Raw genomic sequence first — 17,226 nt, 5'->3', positions numbered from 1 at the left:
GGTTCAATTAACATGGCAAACTACACAGAAGAAACAAAGGAATAAATTGGAATTTCCTATATGACGTGCACACAATATTTAAAAATAAAAATATACTCATCACACAACAAGTTAAACAAGGCCCAGCTAAACTGCACCCATCCCACAAATGTTTTGATTAATTATTCAGACGTAATCCATACATACTGTTATTGGCTTAACATGAAGTAATCTCTGCAGACTTGTAGAATTTCATCAAACATCTCATTTTGATAAAGGTGGTACATAAAGAGCCCAGTATGAACCATTGCATTTGAGCTGCGTCAACACGGGCTTCACCTCCTTGAGAGTCAGTCGGAGCTTTAAAGGTGGGTAGCCAGGCAGAATATAAATCTTGACAATTAATTCAGCTCATTGTGGTGAAAATACTCACGCTGTCGATGTAGTTGGCAAGGTGGACCATCTCCTCGCGCACTGCGGTCTGATTGCGGTTCATGTGGTTAAACTAAAGAGAAAAGCAAGAGACAGAGGATGATGATGGTGTGTAATGAGCACACCACCTCCAGTCAAGCTCTGGGCTGAAAGCCCCCACAGGTGTTTTCAGTGACCTTGCCTGGCAATCCTAATAGAATAGGGCAACCTTTATACACTCCTCTTAGAACTTCTAAATTAAATTTTCCAGAAGTATTAAGATCTTCTGTCTGTAAAAAAATGAAACGGGGAAAAAATGAATTCATTAGTCGAGTGCAGACAGCAATGACACTGACTTCTCAAACACAGAACAGAATGGGTGCTTGCGAGCTGCTGCTGATATGCTATTAAACCTTTCATTCTATGTACACATACAGTGCTAAACTGTCGACTTCCATTCAGCGTAGCTGGTAGCAAAGCCTGACAGTGACTGCCACTCTTAAACTGAGCATCCCGTTTTTTCTGCCATGCAGGCAATAATCTGTCATGTTATTTCACAGTTTCTGACTGACAAATGTCCACACCATGAGTGAACAGCTTTGTAATATATTATTGAGCAGATTTCTGATGGCAGGTTTCTCATTCTTTCAGTTCATAAACATACTGTATAAGAAATAACCTCGGCTGTATGATAGCTACCCACAGGACTATAAACAAAAACAAATTATTTTTAGATATTTTGTGTGGAATAGAATTCCCTAGGGACATTACCATCATGTAAGCGCTTTCAACTTAAATACACTTACAAACTCTCCTCTTCCAAGTCCTAACTCCTGCAATAAAAAAAAAAATTCTACAGCCTACTAAAGGAAGGGAAATTCTTATAAGAACAAAAACTGCAAATGACAGGAGGCCATTTGGCCCATCTGGCCCATCTGGCTTGTTTGACAGATTTGTAATCTAAGCTTTTAGTATGTTTATCAACTTATTTTTAACTTTAATAAAGTAGTTTCTTTTTCTGTGTACGTTTCTTGATTATGGACATTTCCATTCACAATGACCACTGTGTAAGTGTGCCCACTCCAAGAGCGAAAGACAACAATTCCTACCCAGAAGTTCACATCTTGGTTTAATCTTGACATCTACACTGTTAAATACTTTGTGCTCCACTGATCATTGTTACTTAGCTTTTGATGGGAAAATCACCCTAACCTTCCTAAAACTATCCTAGAAGCATGCATACAGCCATTATAAGAAAAAAAAGCCTGTTTCATCAGATATGTCCAGGAGATAAAGTTGTAATTAATGATTTTCTCAGATGGAGAAAATGAAAGATTTTACATTGGATTATTTTAAACATCCATTCCATTTCAGGCATAAGAACAGTATTACTTTTGTCATAGTAGTACTTATACTATCAGTGCCAGTATTGCACTGTTGAGGAAGGGGTATCTTTTGCAAGCAGCCATATCACCCTGCAACTCACAACTGGCAACCCACTGAAGCTAAGCGGGTGTGAGCCTGGTCAGTACCTGGATGGGAGACCTGAAAAAAACTAAGGTTGCTACTGGAAGAGCTGTTAGTGGGGCCAGCAGGGGGCACTCACCCTGCGGTCCATGTGGGTCCTAATGCCCCAGTATAGTGATGGGGACACTATACTGTAAACAGGCGCCGTCTTTTGGATGAGACGTAAAACCGAGGTCCTGACTCTCTGTGGTCATTAAAAATCCCAGGGCGTTTCTCGAAAAGAGTAGGGGTGTAACCCCAGCGTTCTGGCCAAATTTTCCATTGGCCTTTATCAATCATGGCCTCCTAATAATCCCCCTCTAAGAATTGGATACATTACTCTGCTCTCCTCCCCACTGATAGCTGATGTGTTGTGAGCGTTCTGGCCATTGCATCATCCAGGTGGGTGCTGCACATTGGTGGTGGTGGAGGGGAGTCCCCATTACCTGTAAAGCGCTTTGAGTGGAGTGTCCAGAAAAGCGCTATGTAAGTGTAAGCAATTATTATTATTATTTTCTTTCCTGTATGTCCACATTTCGTATTCCTACTCCATTAAGTTTCCACAGACAGTCAAGACTCTCACCCTCTCGTTGTCCACCACTAATAGCAGCTCCACATACCGAGTCTGAGGAAGCACCGCCCTCTTTCGCTGAAAAAACAAAAACAAAACAGAAACACACACGTTAACACAGAATTGTTCCCCTGGAAAAATGCTAACAAAGCAGGCATGCCATGACAGGCAGCACTAAGCTCTACGTCCAGCTTCTGGAGAGACACTGGCCGTGCTGGCAATTCACAATGCCTTTGAGTTTAAAATGATATCAGCCACCTTCCGAGGGATATAAAATCCCCCTGGACCAGCTGTTTTTTAGTCCATCTGTGTCATCCATTCTTTCATTGAATCCTTAATTAAACTACTAACTGGCTTAATTAGACATTATTAATTGAAGAGGACGACCAGGATTGCCCTTGTCAACACAGATGCTCAAATGAGGGAAAGACGTTGCTGAACAGGGTTAACCTGTGATGCAGGGCCTCATCCAGCAGCCGTGCAGGACTCCCAGTTACTATTACACTGTGGAAACTATGAGCTCTGACCTCACATGTCACTAAGGCACATTTGCACACTGAGCACAGAAATTATATCTTAAGAATATAAGAGAGGTTACAAATTATATTCAGCCAGACTATCTTGTTCCGTTGTTAGTAACTAATGCGTCTAAGGATCTCATCCAGCCCTTTCTCATAAGAAGCAAAGGTACTGTTTTTAATAACATGGCAGGGTATCTTGTTCCAGTTTCCTATAATCAGAGAAAGGTTGCAAATGAGAAGAGGGCATTTGGCACATCTAGCTTGTAGCGTCAGAGAATGTAACAGGCATCAATCCCACCACCACTCACATGCTTAATGAGTGCTCTATACAGTAGTAGCTTTTAGATTAATTCCTCTCCTCAAGGGTTTCAGAATACTTTTTGTGATTTAATGATGATTCAGGAAATGCAGACAATATTCCACATCTTGATACACTGGTGCAGCAATGTAAAGCATTCCAGCATTTTCAGGCTGGGTAAGGGGCAATAGTCTGGCCATATGTCTGAAACAGTCTGAGGTGTACAGTGGGGGGTGGGGGGTCAGAGAATGTGAAGAAATGAATGCTGGGAAGGGAGGACAGGAAGTTGTGTCATTGGCATGGGCTGGGGGGGATCTTCATCTCTCTAGAAAAGTTCAGTCATAAAAGAAACCCAATATCCTCTCACTCTTAACAGCTGGGTCATTGACAATGGATCGAGGTTCTGTGCATGTTCTATGTCTGAGGGTGGCGGCTCTGTGTGCTGCACTCCGCAGGACAAAGGCTCAGACCGAACGTCCTTGAGGTGGTAGATGAGATGCTGGAAGGAGGAGGAAGACTGCAAGGGCTCTATTCCATAGGTGGCATTGGCTGTGTGCAGAACCCCTCTGGAGAGAAAGAAGGAAAAATCAACACACATTCAATTCAGCGCCGCACTCACTGCCCTCAAGCAAACCTGCCACACTGGTATCTTAAAACACTAGACTTTTCCATTTGGTCAGCGAGCTGGTAATCTGAAATGGTAGAATGGAAGCTTTTATATATTCTATATAGAGAAGAACGTTTTTCACGGCACAGATTGCTGTAATGAGAGCCAATTTTAAACCCACTGTAAGTGGACAGCCAAGTGGTACGCTGCTGGATGGCACTATGCTTGCTTATGTTCAATGCCTTGACATTGCACCTTTGTCCGCTCAGTTTAGAAAAAGCATGCAACTCGCCAAAAATGTTCTGACTGCCTCACATTTCCAAATTATTTTTATTCAGAAGATAAGCTCCTCAGACTCCACAGGGATGTTTCAAATCACAAACTTTGGGGAATCCCCACCAGCATTTTTATCTTTGTGCTCGGGTTTGCTAATACCAATAGTGTTGGAGTCCTCAAAAAGTTCCATCAACTGTCTACTGTATTTATGATACTGTACTTTCCGGGACAACAGCAAAGCCAAAGCAAATCCAAGCATCGACCACCCCCTCATAGTTTCATCAAAATCATAGATCACAAAATAACTTGTATGCACATTTTTTTAACACAAATTTAATAAGTGACATGGCAGTGGACAAAATCAAACCTCCTTATCAGCACCTACATACTAGAGAAGTCAGAAAATTAGGTTTCCAATGGAAATAAATTATCCAAAAATACACACCAGTCCAGTTAAATGCGGGATCTGTTTTTAAGCTGTTTTTATTCCCTATCAAATAATTGTTTATTAGCAGAATAACAAAGTACTTGCAGACTTGTTTTCAGACCAGACTAGATTCTTTGGGGGATTAAGAATTCTGCCAGCAGGTTGACCTTCCTTCTCTGGCACTTAAATTTTCCTTCTCACACTTCTCTAATGGAACTGACAAACACCTCCCTTCCCCCCAAAAAACAGTGTAAGTTCGCAGAGGAGGCTGTCATTAGATCTCGAATTTACTCTAAAATAAAGACTAAGGAAAAGAAAGGCAGATATTTCCCATTCACTTGAATCTTGTTTGTTAATATATTTGACCAAAAATCTTTAATTTAAAAGTAATTTTTAAAGCTCATAGTATTTTTACTAGTAACTACAGTTTGTACAGTGGGTCTATAATCTTTATTTTCAACCTGCTTTTTTAACAGATTGTGATCTGCTGCAATTCCTTATTGAAAGCGTTATAAAAAGATATAATAAGAAACAAGCACTGGCACTCTAAACATTTCTAAATATTATCAAACCATAAGGATTCAATGTTATTTTGTAAATGTGGAATCAGCTTTTGATTCAAACACCATAGTACCATGCAGGACAGTCAGTGCTGACTGTAGGAGCACCAGTAGGTGGCCAACAAGTTGCAGGAATTGCTATTGAACAGAGAGAAGACCCAAACTGGCAATTGTGCATTGAGGTTTGGACAGACAATGCCTAGTGTGTAGAGCTCAATCAGTTCTCTACAAATTACTGGTTGAGTTAGCTGTGGTGATTCAGGTTTACTGTGCTTTGTTGTTAAGTAAAATGTGTTGTCCAACTTCACAGACTCATCTCAGCAGCAGTACTAGTAAAGATTCAAGGTAACAACTAATAGGTTTATTCCATGCTGAAAAAAAGAAGAAAGAAAACACAACGTTTCTGCCATGGAGCCTTCTTCAGGTGTGAGGAGAACTGAGATTCTCCTAACTAACTGAGAACTAAGATTTTAGCTGGGACCACAGAAAGCTAAGGAACTGTCTCTACAGTACTGAACAGAAATCTGCTGATAGGCACTACTGCTTCCTGTGATGAGAAGTGCAGCATTACCAGCTGTTTGCAATACAGAGGGAAGGTCTTCCGCTTCATGAAATGTGTTCCTGCACTACTGCCTCTTTAAGACACTCAGCTTCCGTTTTTATTTTTACTGTTATAGAAACATTTTTTCAACCCACTTATGTTTATGAAAGCAGTGGGCTCTTGTGCAAATTGCACTCAAACATCTACGCATGCACACTTTTATACTAATTTTAGTTCCCCATCTCTTCGTTCAAAATGTAATCAAAATAAATTCAGAACCATTTAATTCCAAGAATACCAAGAACGAGGTGCTCACCTATATACAATGAGACAGCACTTTTGAATAATAGAAGGATTGAAGAGCTATCGAGTTCCAGTCATCGAGAGTTTATGAATGCACACAAAGTCACAGAAAGCACTTTTTCAAAAACCTCTCCACTCTACCAATATTTTATAGTTCATCAGACAGGCTCTATTGCACATTATTGTAGAGGTGCATTAAACGATGATTTTATTTTAGATGAGAATTTGGAGCTACATTTTAGAGACATAGGATACGTGGTGCAGCATTTTTTCTTTGTATTGGCATATTTTTCTAACATCAAAGATGAATTAAAATGTACTAGTTAAAAAATAATTAAAAACAGCTTTACTTATTAGATGAAGACCATAAATTAAACAGTAACATATGGATACTGCATGTGTTTAGGATTCCTTTCCTTTCTCACCAGGGGAATGAGATTCTCCCTGCAGACTGCCAAGCGATCAATAAAGAAGAGGCTGCTCTTCAATTTTAACTGTTAATCAGCTCAAACTCGGTCATTCTAATCTCCCTTCCAATAAACAGTCCAATATCTGTTTCATGTAAAGATACGTTTGTAAAATACAATGATGGCACACCTGTACACATTTACCAGATCTGTGCAGTCCTGCCTTTCATGTACAGGCTGACACTGAGAGGTCAGGTCAGTAGAATATCACATCAGCCACCTGTGACTGAGCCTGTCATTATCTCAGCATGACCTAATTCTGTTTGCCAGCTCAGAGATACATTCATTTCCACAATTCTTCGAAAAGCTGTTTTTGTTATCAGTCAGCTAATTACATATTTTGTTGCTTTTCCTTGTCATCACTCTTCATTTCTTTTCCCTTTTCACATACTGTAGTATGTTCCTTAATTGTAAACCCCAATATGATGATTAGTATTAGTCAGTTATCTTATTCCTTCCTATCAATTCTCTCTTCTTGCACACCACTGACAGCCATTTTGTTTTCTGAAAATTACTCATTTTCTTCTGATATATCCCATATCTTTACATTGTTTTTTCTAAGGTTCTGGACATTTCTCATATTACATTCTACAGACAATAAAGTGTAATTTTTCACATACCAGCAAAAATAATCTTGTGTTTTGCTGTCAGCCCATCTCACCAGTCCAAGCCGGTAATAGCTCACATGCACAGGCTTCTCTCGGTCCTGTAATTATTCTCTACTCAAGACACTAATCCAGCTGTATCACTGAGGTTAAGTACTATATGAAGCACTGTAAAGATTGTTACATCAAAAAGCACCTATAACGTGAAACCAGAAAAATGACCGTTCATGGCCCCATCAGGAAGATATATCATTACCTTTTCACAGCACACATGGTAACTTAACCTGTGCATTTGAACACTTAAGAATTTGTGATTCTTTGTGATTTGTGTACCATCTTTCAACATTTCCCTCTTGATTCAGTAAACATGAAAGCAGTTCAAGCTGCTAGTTCATTCTATATGTTTGGAGACTGTGCACGACTTCTTTAACTCTCAGATTAATTAAAAAATAAATGAATGATCAACAAATGAAATAAATGAATAAGACATGTACATAATCCCCCTTCTTGCCAATATCAAAACAAGTCTAGGGAGAACTAATCCCAAGGAAATTCTGTATATTTTATTTATGCATTTGATCAATTTTCCTAAACCCTGTTCCCAGGAATAGGAATGAACCTTCAGGAAACAGACTGAGTTACCATCAGACATACTTGTAACTGCATACAACAGCTTTTGCCTTAAAAAGCCACCATTAGAACAGGCCAAGCTTTTGTTGTAAGAAGCATTAGCAATTAACAACTCACAAATGACAGTAAATGGGTTTAACTGACTTGCTTTTTTAGGACTGTCGTTTCAAGTGGATTTCTGCATGGGTTTAGATATATCCTGAGCTCGGTCAGAGGGCCTGAATAATTAAACAAGACTCTGGGCCTGCAAAATCGGCCTTGCGTTTCGCCTCCGAGGGAGTCAATAATCCTGACCTCCTGGCTCTAATCTGCTTACTTTCCATTACTCCAAGGTCAGCACTGCTGAATGGTTTATTCCCTTACCTAAGGCCTGAGCAGATGCTGAGGGCAGCTGTGGATTGTGGGATACCCTCCACATAGCCCTGGTAATGGCAGTGGTCCTGGAAGACAGAAAGAAAAGATTAACGAGATACAAATGTATTCTTCCATTGCAGAGATATCTTAGAAATACAAACTGAAATGAGTTGGAAGAATCTATGAAAGCTCAGGAGCAGAGTGGAAAATGAGTCCTGTATCATACAGTGTCAGTACAGTTGTGTTAAAACCGGAAATGCTTGATCTATTTCACCCATGTCTTATTTAATTGTCAAAGTATTGCAAACGTTTCCGTTTTTATCTATGCCGAGAAGCAGTCACTGTTATTTTTTTAAATTGCATGCACATACACTTAGTTTTGACATTTTGTACGTCTACTGCCAGAACCATAGTGTGAGCTAGGGCTGTCATTCATGTCTATTGTGGGAGCTCTACGTTTGTTTACTCTCATGTGTGTAAACATGATCCTAATCCCTCTGTGTGGGATACATTAGAATCGCCCACCCAGGGGATTAGGGAATTTAAGCAATTATCTCTGGTTCTTTGGGGAAACTTTATTTAGGAGAATTGATGCTGTTTGGAGCGTCTCAGTAATCTCCAAGCTAGAAAAGAGCTCAAGGTTATGCCAAGGGTCTATTCTGGCACCTTTGATCATGCATCTTTGTGGAAGGTTAAGGCTAGGTTTTTTTTTTTTGCCTTACTTTGCCTTCTTTTCTCAAAAAATAACTGTTTTGCTTACCATCTTGTTTATTGAATGGTATTGACCCCAGATCTGCACACAAAAAAAGACTACAATTTTGTTTTTAAACACCCTTAAGCTTGTTTTTTTATCTTTAATGGGAAAATCTGCCTCCGTAGGGTAACATAAGGTATCGTTCTTGGTGACAGTCGCTCAATACCATCTCTTTGCATCAGTGTCACTACATTTATGGTGTCCATGTGGGATAAAATGTATTTTAGTCCTCTGTATACCCAGCAACACCCCCGCATTTTGTGCTCATTGAGCCAGAGCATTTGTGCTTTGTTTTTGTTTTTAATTATGGTCAAATCTGTCTCTTTAGTGTCACAGGAACATCTTTATGGTGACAGTTCCTCAATAGCCCGCCTCTGGGTCAATGTCACTACACAGAGGGGCACTGAAAGGCAGTGTTGTAGATTCCCACCCTTTAATAACACCGTTTTAAGCGCTCAGCAACCACTTTCATATCAGCTCTCACTGTGCCTGTGCAGTCAGGTTGTCTGACGTCCACCAGAGAAACACCTCTGAAGGTTGGGAGAGAGGGCTTTTCCGTCAGCATCAAATCATGTCACACAAAACAGCTGGGAGCACTCGAGGGCACACCCCTGTGGCCAGAGCAAGCTGGCAGCTTAAAAGACACCGCCAGGGTCTGCTTTTATCGTTGGGATGATGAAAAAACAATTACGTTGGAGCAACTGCAGATTGTGTTATCTTAAAATTAAATGCATTTCGTTAAACAAATGGAGAAGTAAACAATGAGAACCATAAGATTATTACAGGCCTTCCTTGCAGAATCAAGGGTGCTTTGTCTGCCCACTTACTTCCCTCTACATCCGCAGGTGGCTTTCCTACTGTTTCCTCTTTGCTCTGGCTCAGTATATTTTCATCTTTTGTGAGGCTCCCCATCTTTAAAGGTGCAATTTCCCACCAATGACAACATGATGTTTTTTAGGTTATTAAAGAACAGAGTAGGTGTGATCATTATTATCGTTTCTCACTTTGTGGAGAAGAGTGAAGAGGACTCAGCACTGCTTTTATTTCCAATTATTTTTTTTCTACGAAGTATGTCATTTGTTAATGTCATTTGTTAAACCAGTCTGTTTCCTGGTCGGGAGAAGGAATTAGCTGGGAGTTTGTATCTAGACTGTTATTACATTTTTTACAGCCACAGCCTCCAAAGAGGCTCTGACAGGTTCTTTTGAACAGGTAGCTGAAAGCAGAGATGCGAAATTGAAAAATTAACGTTGCAGGCTCATTGACTGGAGTTGGCGAAGCTACACCCAGCACCCAACCATTGAGCTTTCTGCCACTCAAGCACATTCGGCTCCATATACAGGTCTTCTTGCTACTTAAGCACTAAACCAATAACTGCTGTATTCTTCTCTGCTTCCCTGTTCTATCTCTTGCAAAAGTTTGCATCCTGGAACCCAGTCTCCTAACCCAAAATTATATAAATGTGGAAGTGTGCCTTGAGAACTACATTTTTCAGATCTGTTATTTAGCGTATGACAGCCGTTTGGCTTTAAAAGCTCAATGCTTCATCTGCTTTTGCAATTCAGAGTAAAGGTGAGGATTAGAGAGCTTTTGGACAAGTGCTAAACCTGTGACTTACTGATTAAGTAAAAAAAAAACTATGCAGAAGTGCTTTTAAAACAATGAAAAAAAGCATTATACAAAGGGTGTTGGATGTGAGGAACAAGCTACTCAGTCATGTGGTGAAGCAGATACCATGATAGATTGTTGTTTCTTTTGAGCAAAAGTTATGTGGGATCCTTGAATCAATTAAACTTTCAATTTTTCTTATGTTATTATTTTCTTAAAATGTTCTCAGGCCGGTATAGGTACACGTTCACAAATACTTTCAAAGAATGACACAGTTCATACAGAGGGGACAGAATGAGGAGAGGAGAAGCCGTGATGCATGCACAGGTCTGTAATCTTGCTAGCGTGGCTGTAGGAGCTTTGACTGCACTAGTCACCTTTTCAACAATTGTGAGAGCTTTAACGTGGCAGGAGACTGTCAAGGTAGTACAGCGGGGCAACACAAAACACCTTATAGTGTGTTTGGTTCAATAAATTGCTGAAGTGAAAGAGAATTCATTGTGGGGAAAAAAAACACAGCAGCTCGCTCCACACAGTGAGCTCTCGCTCTAACCTTTTGAAGAATGACCACTTTCAAATCACATGGCAACTCTGTATTTTTTTCTTTGTGGTTTCATGATGGCACTAAGCCACACATACTGCTTCCCACAGCATGTACCCTGTTTTACCATATTACTTCACATCGCCCTACTAAACTTTCAAACAAGGATAGCACAAAGTGTTATGCCGGCCAGACTGTGCAAGGCAAGAGCAGACTGCAAAGAGGAACCAGCATGACCTCTTAATGTTCTTGAGATTTGTTTCAGGCCAGTTTCCTGTCATTCTCTGGCTCAGACTGCCAGCCTGCTGGTGAGGGAGGCAAGTGGCACAGGAAGGTGTTCTGCTGTAGTCGGCAGATCAGCAGTTCAGGTTTCCATAGGGGGCCTTAATCCATAAGTGAAAAGTACAAGAGTAAGGCCTTGCGCTTATGTCAACAGGGCCTACAAAAAGTCCTATTACTGCAATCACAAACTACAGTTTTATTCGTGTTATTCTATTCTCTAAGCCAGTCTCTTAGTCTTCTTCGGAAAACATTTATTCTGGGGTACAAGCACTTGCGCTGCTAAGCAGCCACACAAACACTATATCCAGACGGGCTTCTTCTTTCTTGTAGCACTTCTTAAATCCACAAGGTCTTCACCAAGCTGTATTAAAACAAAACTTGTGTTTTTGTAATCCCACTTTTTACTGTCTCCAGGTCCCTGGGAGGAGGGCATGTCATAGAAATTGTGCACTGAATTAAGAAAATAAATGGGTAGACTTAAAAAATAAGTATGCAAAAAATACTGAAAGAAGAGAGCAATAATAAGGATAATAATAAGACATTTTGCAGCGATCAGTAAGCTGCTTGATTCGTTTTCCAAGATAGTCTGGTAGTATAGCAAAAGACTTACCTTTACTTGCAAAATCCCTAAAGACACCCTCTCAACAGTTTGCAGTATATATATCTCAGCTAGAAGTATGCTTGCTTCTTTTTGAGATTTGTATTTCAGATGTGCAGAAAATGCAGCAATAAAACATTGACCTTTTAATCTGGGGGATTTCCATTAAATTGTTTAGTTAATATAAACCTCTTAATTTCCTACAATATCCAAGTGCTTAAATGTACATTGTCTCCTGTCTGTATAGAAAGCAGATAGTCTGTCTGTCATGTCACAGATGCAAAGGATTCCTGTAAAATTCAATTGTCACAAAACGCCAGCACTTTACTTAAAAATTACCTCTGTTTTCTACTCATGTAATGGATCATATCAGAAAGATTACAATTACACCCTTCGCCTGTTCTGACCAGATAAAATGGAAGTTTTAGGAATCCATCACTTAACAGACATAACAGCTAATTAACAGGGATCAAGCTCCCTTATCCCCACCTTCCCTCGCCAAGCAGGCCACTAAAAATGTTAACAAGTAAAACGCTAAGTCACAGATCATTACAAGGTATCAAGCCAACACAAGCATGAAATTTTGTCTTGGAGCTCACTAAGAGGATATTGTTGAATTCCCAAGGGGTGGGTAGCTTATGCTTAGCTGATGTGAGCGCCATTATTTTATAAGAGTGAGGGACTGACAGTGTGGCCAGAGAGCGAACGCACTCTCCAGTCCTTGCATTTGTTTTCAGACGTGGAAAAAAACTGAAATCAAGATCTTTCGATTTGGAAAAACACATCTAAAAGACTAGACTCCCTATTCTTTGCCAATAAAAAAGGTCCGGCTCTCTGCAACTGCACTGCATGGGCAGAAGACAATGTTTCTGCTGTAAACAGAATGAACTGCATGCCTGGACACCTGCCAAGACGTCACAAACCAACCACTCAAAGAACTAAACATCGACTGACTTCCAGATTGATAGAGTGAGTTATACAGTTAGAAAAAGAAAAAACACAGATGACATCGTGTTTTTAACCTCTGCCATTGCAGATAAATATGCTTATTGTTTGTTGAATTTTTAACCTCTTGTTGCATTTCCAACATGGAACCAATTTTACCAGAGAAAAACAGCAAACATAACAGCTTTTAAGTTTTCTTGCCTTCACGAACATAATTTTGAAAACTATTGTTAGTGTGCTGCTACTTGTCACACAGTGCACAACTGGCAATCCAGCCAGGGCTCTCCAGGCTCTTGAGGAAACAGCAGCTTCAGCAACTTCCTGGGCACCTGCAGTGTGTGCAGTGATGCCAGCGAGGGAAGAGCTGTGCCTCCAATCAGAGCTCTCTCTCCTGTTAGCCACTGGGGAGCTTGCAGCATAAAGAGGAGTGAGTGGGTGGGCATTTCCTGTGAGCCAATGCCTTAAGAAACAATTGGTGATTCCAAAACACATGGATATACAACACAAAACCCAGGAAGTTGTAAAAAATATTAAATCCCTGTAAAGAACTCTCAACATATGTCTGGAAAATGTAGCTCTGACACAATTCAAATATCATTTCTGGATAATTCCCCAATGGGAGTTACAAAGACTTCCTGTTGTGCTTCACTCCACTTTATTATCTCTGAGACAGGAAAAAATAAATCTTTCTTTAGTTCTGCAACATTAGCTTCATAGTCTGAAGAATAGTAATGGCACATTATTATACAGAAATGCATAAAAGCTACATATGTATAGTACTACAAAATTCAGGATTGTACTGGCATTTTTGTTTGTAGTATCTTCCTTTGCTTTAATCTGCCACAGAAAATTGTGCCAAACTATGCTGTACTGTTTTTGTGTTTAAGCGCTTTTTGTTTTGCAGCTGGGATATGACTCGATAACTTTAGCCCTGCCTTCCCTGTGAGTAGAATAGGATGTAAATCCAACAGTTGAAATATTAATGAAAACAAAAAAAAAATGAAGACAAATGACTTAGTTTTCCAGAGGTATACAAAAAGTGCAAATCTGACCAAAAAAACAGTACTGAAATTAATGAGACTGAGGCAACATTCTGTTTATAAAGAAATAGGATTAAAAAAAGCAATGAGTGTTGCAACTTGCGAATACAAAGAACAAGGGGCCACACACCCATAATCACACATGAATTTCGACTGAACTGGCAATCTGGCCACCTCTGCTCCTGAAAAAAGCACAGTGAGCTCTCACCCCACACACACACTCAGAAGGTATTGCTCTGTGCATTGCTGGCTATAAACACTGCCCACCACAAGAAGTACAGTATTCTATGGGATGGGAGAGAGGCGATTGCACTGAAACAGGTTATTTCCACACATACTGTACACCTCAAGCCATCTGCTCTCAAACCAGAGAAACCACAAGTTTCCCTCCTGTTTTTCCACTTGTGCTGACAAAAAGAAACTCTTGCCAATCCTTCTAGAACTGAAACTTTCATCTTTTATGCATTCCCTCTTTCTACCCCACTGGTTTTTAATGTGAAAAGCTGCAGATACCCAGGCATGGTATACAGCACAGATGAGGCACAACATTAAGAAACACTACAGACACTCTCTAACATATGGCTATGCAGATGAAATACTGTACATCACCTACAAAGTAAGCCCCAATGTCACAGGCATGTCAACAGTGTTTAGGCTTAACTTTTGGCCTAATATTCTGATTATCAAGAAGCAAATTAAAATTGCCTTTTATTTCTGACCCATCATGATTTTAACAGGTCTAGTTTTCTGTGCACATTTACTGGTTTACTAGTGACCTTTTCTATGGCTTTCAGAAATCTAGGTTTGAGGAATTTCTCACAATTCTAAATTCCAGCTACTGCTTCTTTTTTTCTACCAATGAAGAAACAAAATCCAACACTTCCAGAAGGCACTGAAATCTATTGGGGTAGCATTTTTAAAATTATATTTTCCTTCTAAAATAGGATGTACTACTGAAATGAGTACTACTATTCTTCTCTGCACCATAACTTATAATAACAGGACAGTCATATTAAAGGATTACCATTTAGCCTATTATGGTTCACCCCTAGTCTCTGTCACCCATTCATGTCCTGAGATGCCATAATTAGCATCTATAAATAGTATATCAGACTAAAACATCAGGAGTACACCTATCTAAATCTAGCATCTTAATAGCAATGCACACTAGTAATATCTAGTCATTCCTGATGTTCAACCTTCCCCTCTCACGGTCTCTTACCAACTGAACTGACAGCTGCTGCCTTCGCTCCAGCTGGGATGTTCATGTCCCCGAGCCAAACTCTTGCTTTCACTCAGCAGCATGAGAATGACCTTCTACGATCTGCCGCATACTTGCCAACACCCCCCACCATTTACAATATACAGTAGGCTACATGTACATTCAGGACGCATCTTAGTTATTACCAACGTTAACTTTTTCTTTTGTTGGTAAATTTAAGACACTGGGGAGTTGTCTGCCCCTCTGCTTACACCTTTGAGTGTACTTTTTAGAAGGGTATGACTTTGAAGCGTTAAGTCATAATCCCATGGATAACAGTTTGGACTAGTGAAATAGTGCATGTTATTGTGCTATAGAAGCTTTCCAATTTACTTTCCATCACCATGTAGAACTAAGCTCACCTGCCTAAGATATACTGTCTGCAGGGTGTTTTTAATATACTGGTGACAGGCTTCGGGCTTGGCTGTAGAGAGTTTCCAAAAGTAAGCTCACCTGAGTAAAGGGATTTTCCAGCATAACCTACAGACTACCTCTTTACTTCCAAAAATCAGGCCAACTGCCCAATCTAGAAAGAAAACCTCCTTTCTTGTACCCCTTGTAAAAAGCAATACGCATTATGCTTTGCTGCTGCAAAAAGGTTTGTGTAAACAATTCCCAAAGACAGCTGCTCTCAGGTTATAAAGCAGAGGGCAGGGCAAAGCAGCAGGTAGGGCTCTGGAATATCACAAGTCAAAGGTGGGGCTGCGGACGCTGTTGTTTTCACCCCTGATCAATATACTTTACCCAGTGGCTCTGGTCCCCACAACTGTACAAAAGGGTAGCCCTGGATCACATTCTGGGGGCGTCCCGTACCCCAAGGTCCACTCAGGCGTGGGTAAGGAAGGGCCTTACGTTTACTACACTGTAGTGCACAGCAAGCTGATCTGATTTCTTTCAACTTTAAACAAAAATATTTTCACTGAAGTATGTCTGAATGTTATTCAGACATAATGTTGTAAAGAGGACATCTGCTCAGGCTTAGTCAGAATGTAAGCAAATATTGTACAAATGTGTAAACGACGTTCATACTGATCTGAAAACCTTCCTTCACTTTCTGTTCTGTGAAAACCATTTACAAGCTGTGTACAAGCTCTGTAAGCCTAGGAAAGGTTGCATGTGTTGGCAATATGTTTTATAAGCTTATTTATATAGCATCTTTTTTTTATACATTTCTAAGTGCTTTGCAAAAAATCTATACAGATAGGAATACAGACAGTACAATATATACAGATTAATATAAAGAAACAGGAGTAAAAGATAAAGTATAAAAGTGAGACTAAAAACCAGACTTGAATGCAGATTGATTCAAAATTGATTCAGGAGAACTAGTACTAAGAATAAACATTATTTTGGGGAAACAGGCAGATTGGCCACAAAACTTATTTCATCCATTATTTTTTAATAATTATTTTGCTTCTATCCTTGTGCAATTAATGTGTCCATTTATGTAGAAAACAGCTTTCCGGAAAACCAGCTAAAGTCAACCCTTTGAATACAGGACAATCAATTATCAATACCAGATGAATGGGATCAGTTTCAATGAGTCACATCACATAGCAATGGAAAATAGATTTTATTGATACTTTACAACATACCTTATAGGCTGTTAAGACAACAAGATTGACCTATACAGTGGTCAGCTCCTCACAGACACAAAATAGGAATCACGGGAAATCCTGTTTTCTCCTTAAAATGCATCTTGAACTTCAAATAACAGGCTACTGAGCCTGATTAAAAACAGAGTAACCCAGAACAAATCAAACCTCAATCACACATCACTCACCAACTACAAATTCCAAATACTCTTACTGTGGTTTTCCACTGAGCAGCTCCAAGAAGCATTTAGTAAATGGAAAACTGCCATCAAGAGACGCATTTGTAATTTGTTGCTTAAGGCTGGATTGTAGTTTTGATACGATTAAGGACTTTTTAAAAAAAACTTTTGTCTTATCTCTCACAAAACTGCTAATTTGCTAAAAGTAGACATTTAAATGAAAAACTCGTGGGTAGCTCAACTGAGACAGGCTCATTCTCACAGAAATAGCTATTGAGCAAATTTCCAAACTACTGTACACCCTTCCAAAAACCCCTGAAATCCCAAGAGAGTACTGAAACACTAGCAGCGATTACACTAGAAATCA

The 17,226-nt window shown here is 39.7% G+C and overlaps 1 protein-coding gene across 2 annotated transcripts in view; it reads right to left on the bottom strand.

Moving 5' to 3' along the window:
* LOC148674350 (disintegrin and metalloproteinase domain-containing protein 9-like) overlaps positions 1–17,226 on the bottom strand; it is a 61,191-nt gene that overhangs the window by 21,839 nt on the left and 22,126 nt on the right. For both annotated transcript variants that reach the window (XM_088624456.1, XM_088624455.1), the window contains exons 5-8: positions 8,066–8,142; positions 3,654–3,852; positions 2,480–2,545; positions 413–484 (exon numbers count right to left, since the gene is read on the bottom strand). In XM_088624456.1, coding sequence (XP_088480582.1) covers positions 413–484; positions 2,480–2,545; positions 3,654–3,852; positions 8,066–8,142 — 414 coding nt within the window. The remainder of the gene's footprint in view (positions 1–412; positions 485–2,479; positions 2,546–3,653; positions 3,853–8,065; positions 8,143–17,226) is intronic.

Source organism: Lepisosteus platostomus, chromosome 3 (genome assembly GCF_059453375.1).
Source record: "Lepisosteus platostomus isolate fLepPlt1 chromosome 3, fLepPlt1.hap1, whole genome shotgun sequence".
NCBI lineage: Eukaryota > Metazoa > Chordata > Actinopteri > Semionotiformes > Lepisosteidae > Lepisosteus > Lepisosteus platostomus.
This window is presented reverse-complemented; position numbering and strand designations above follow the sequence as displayed.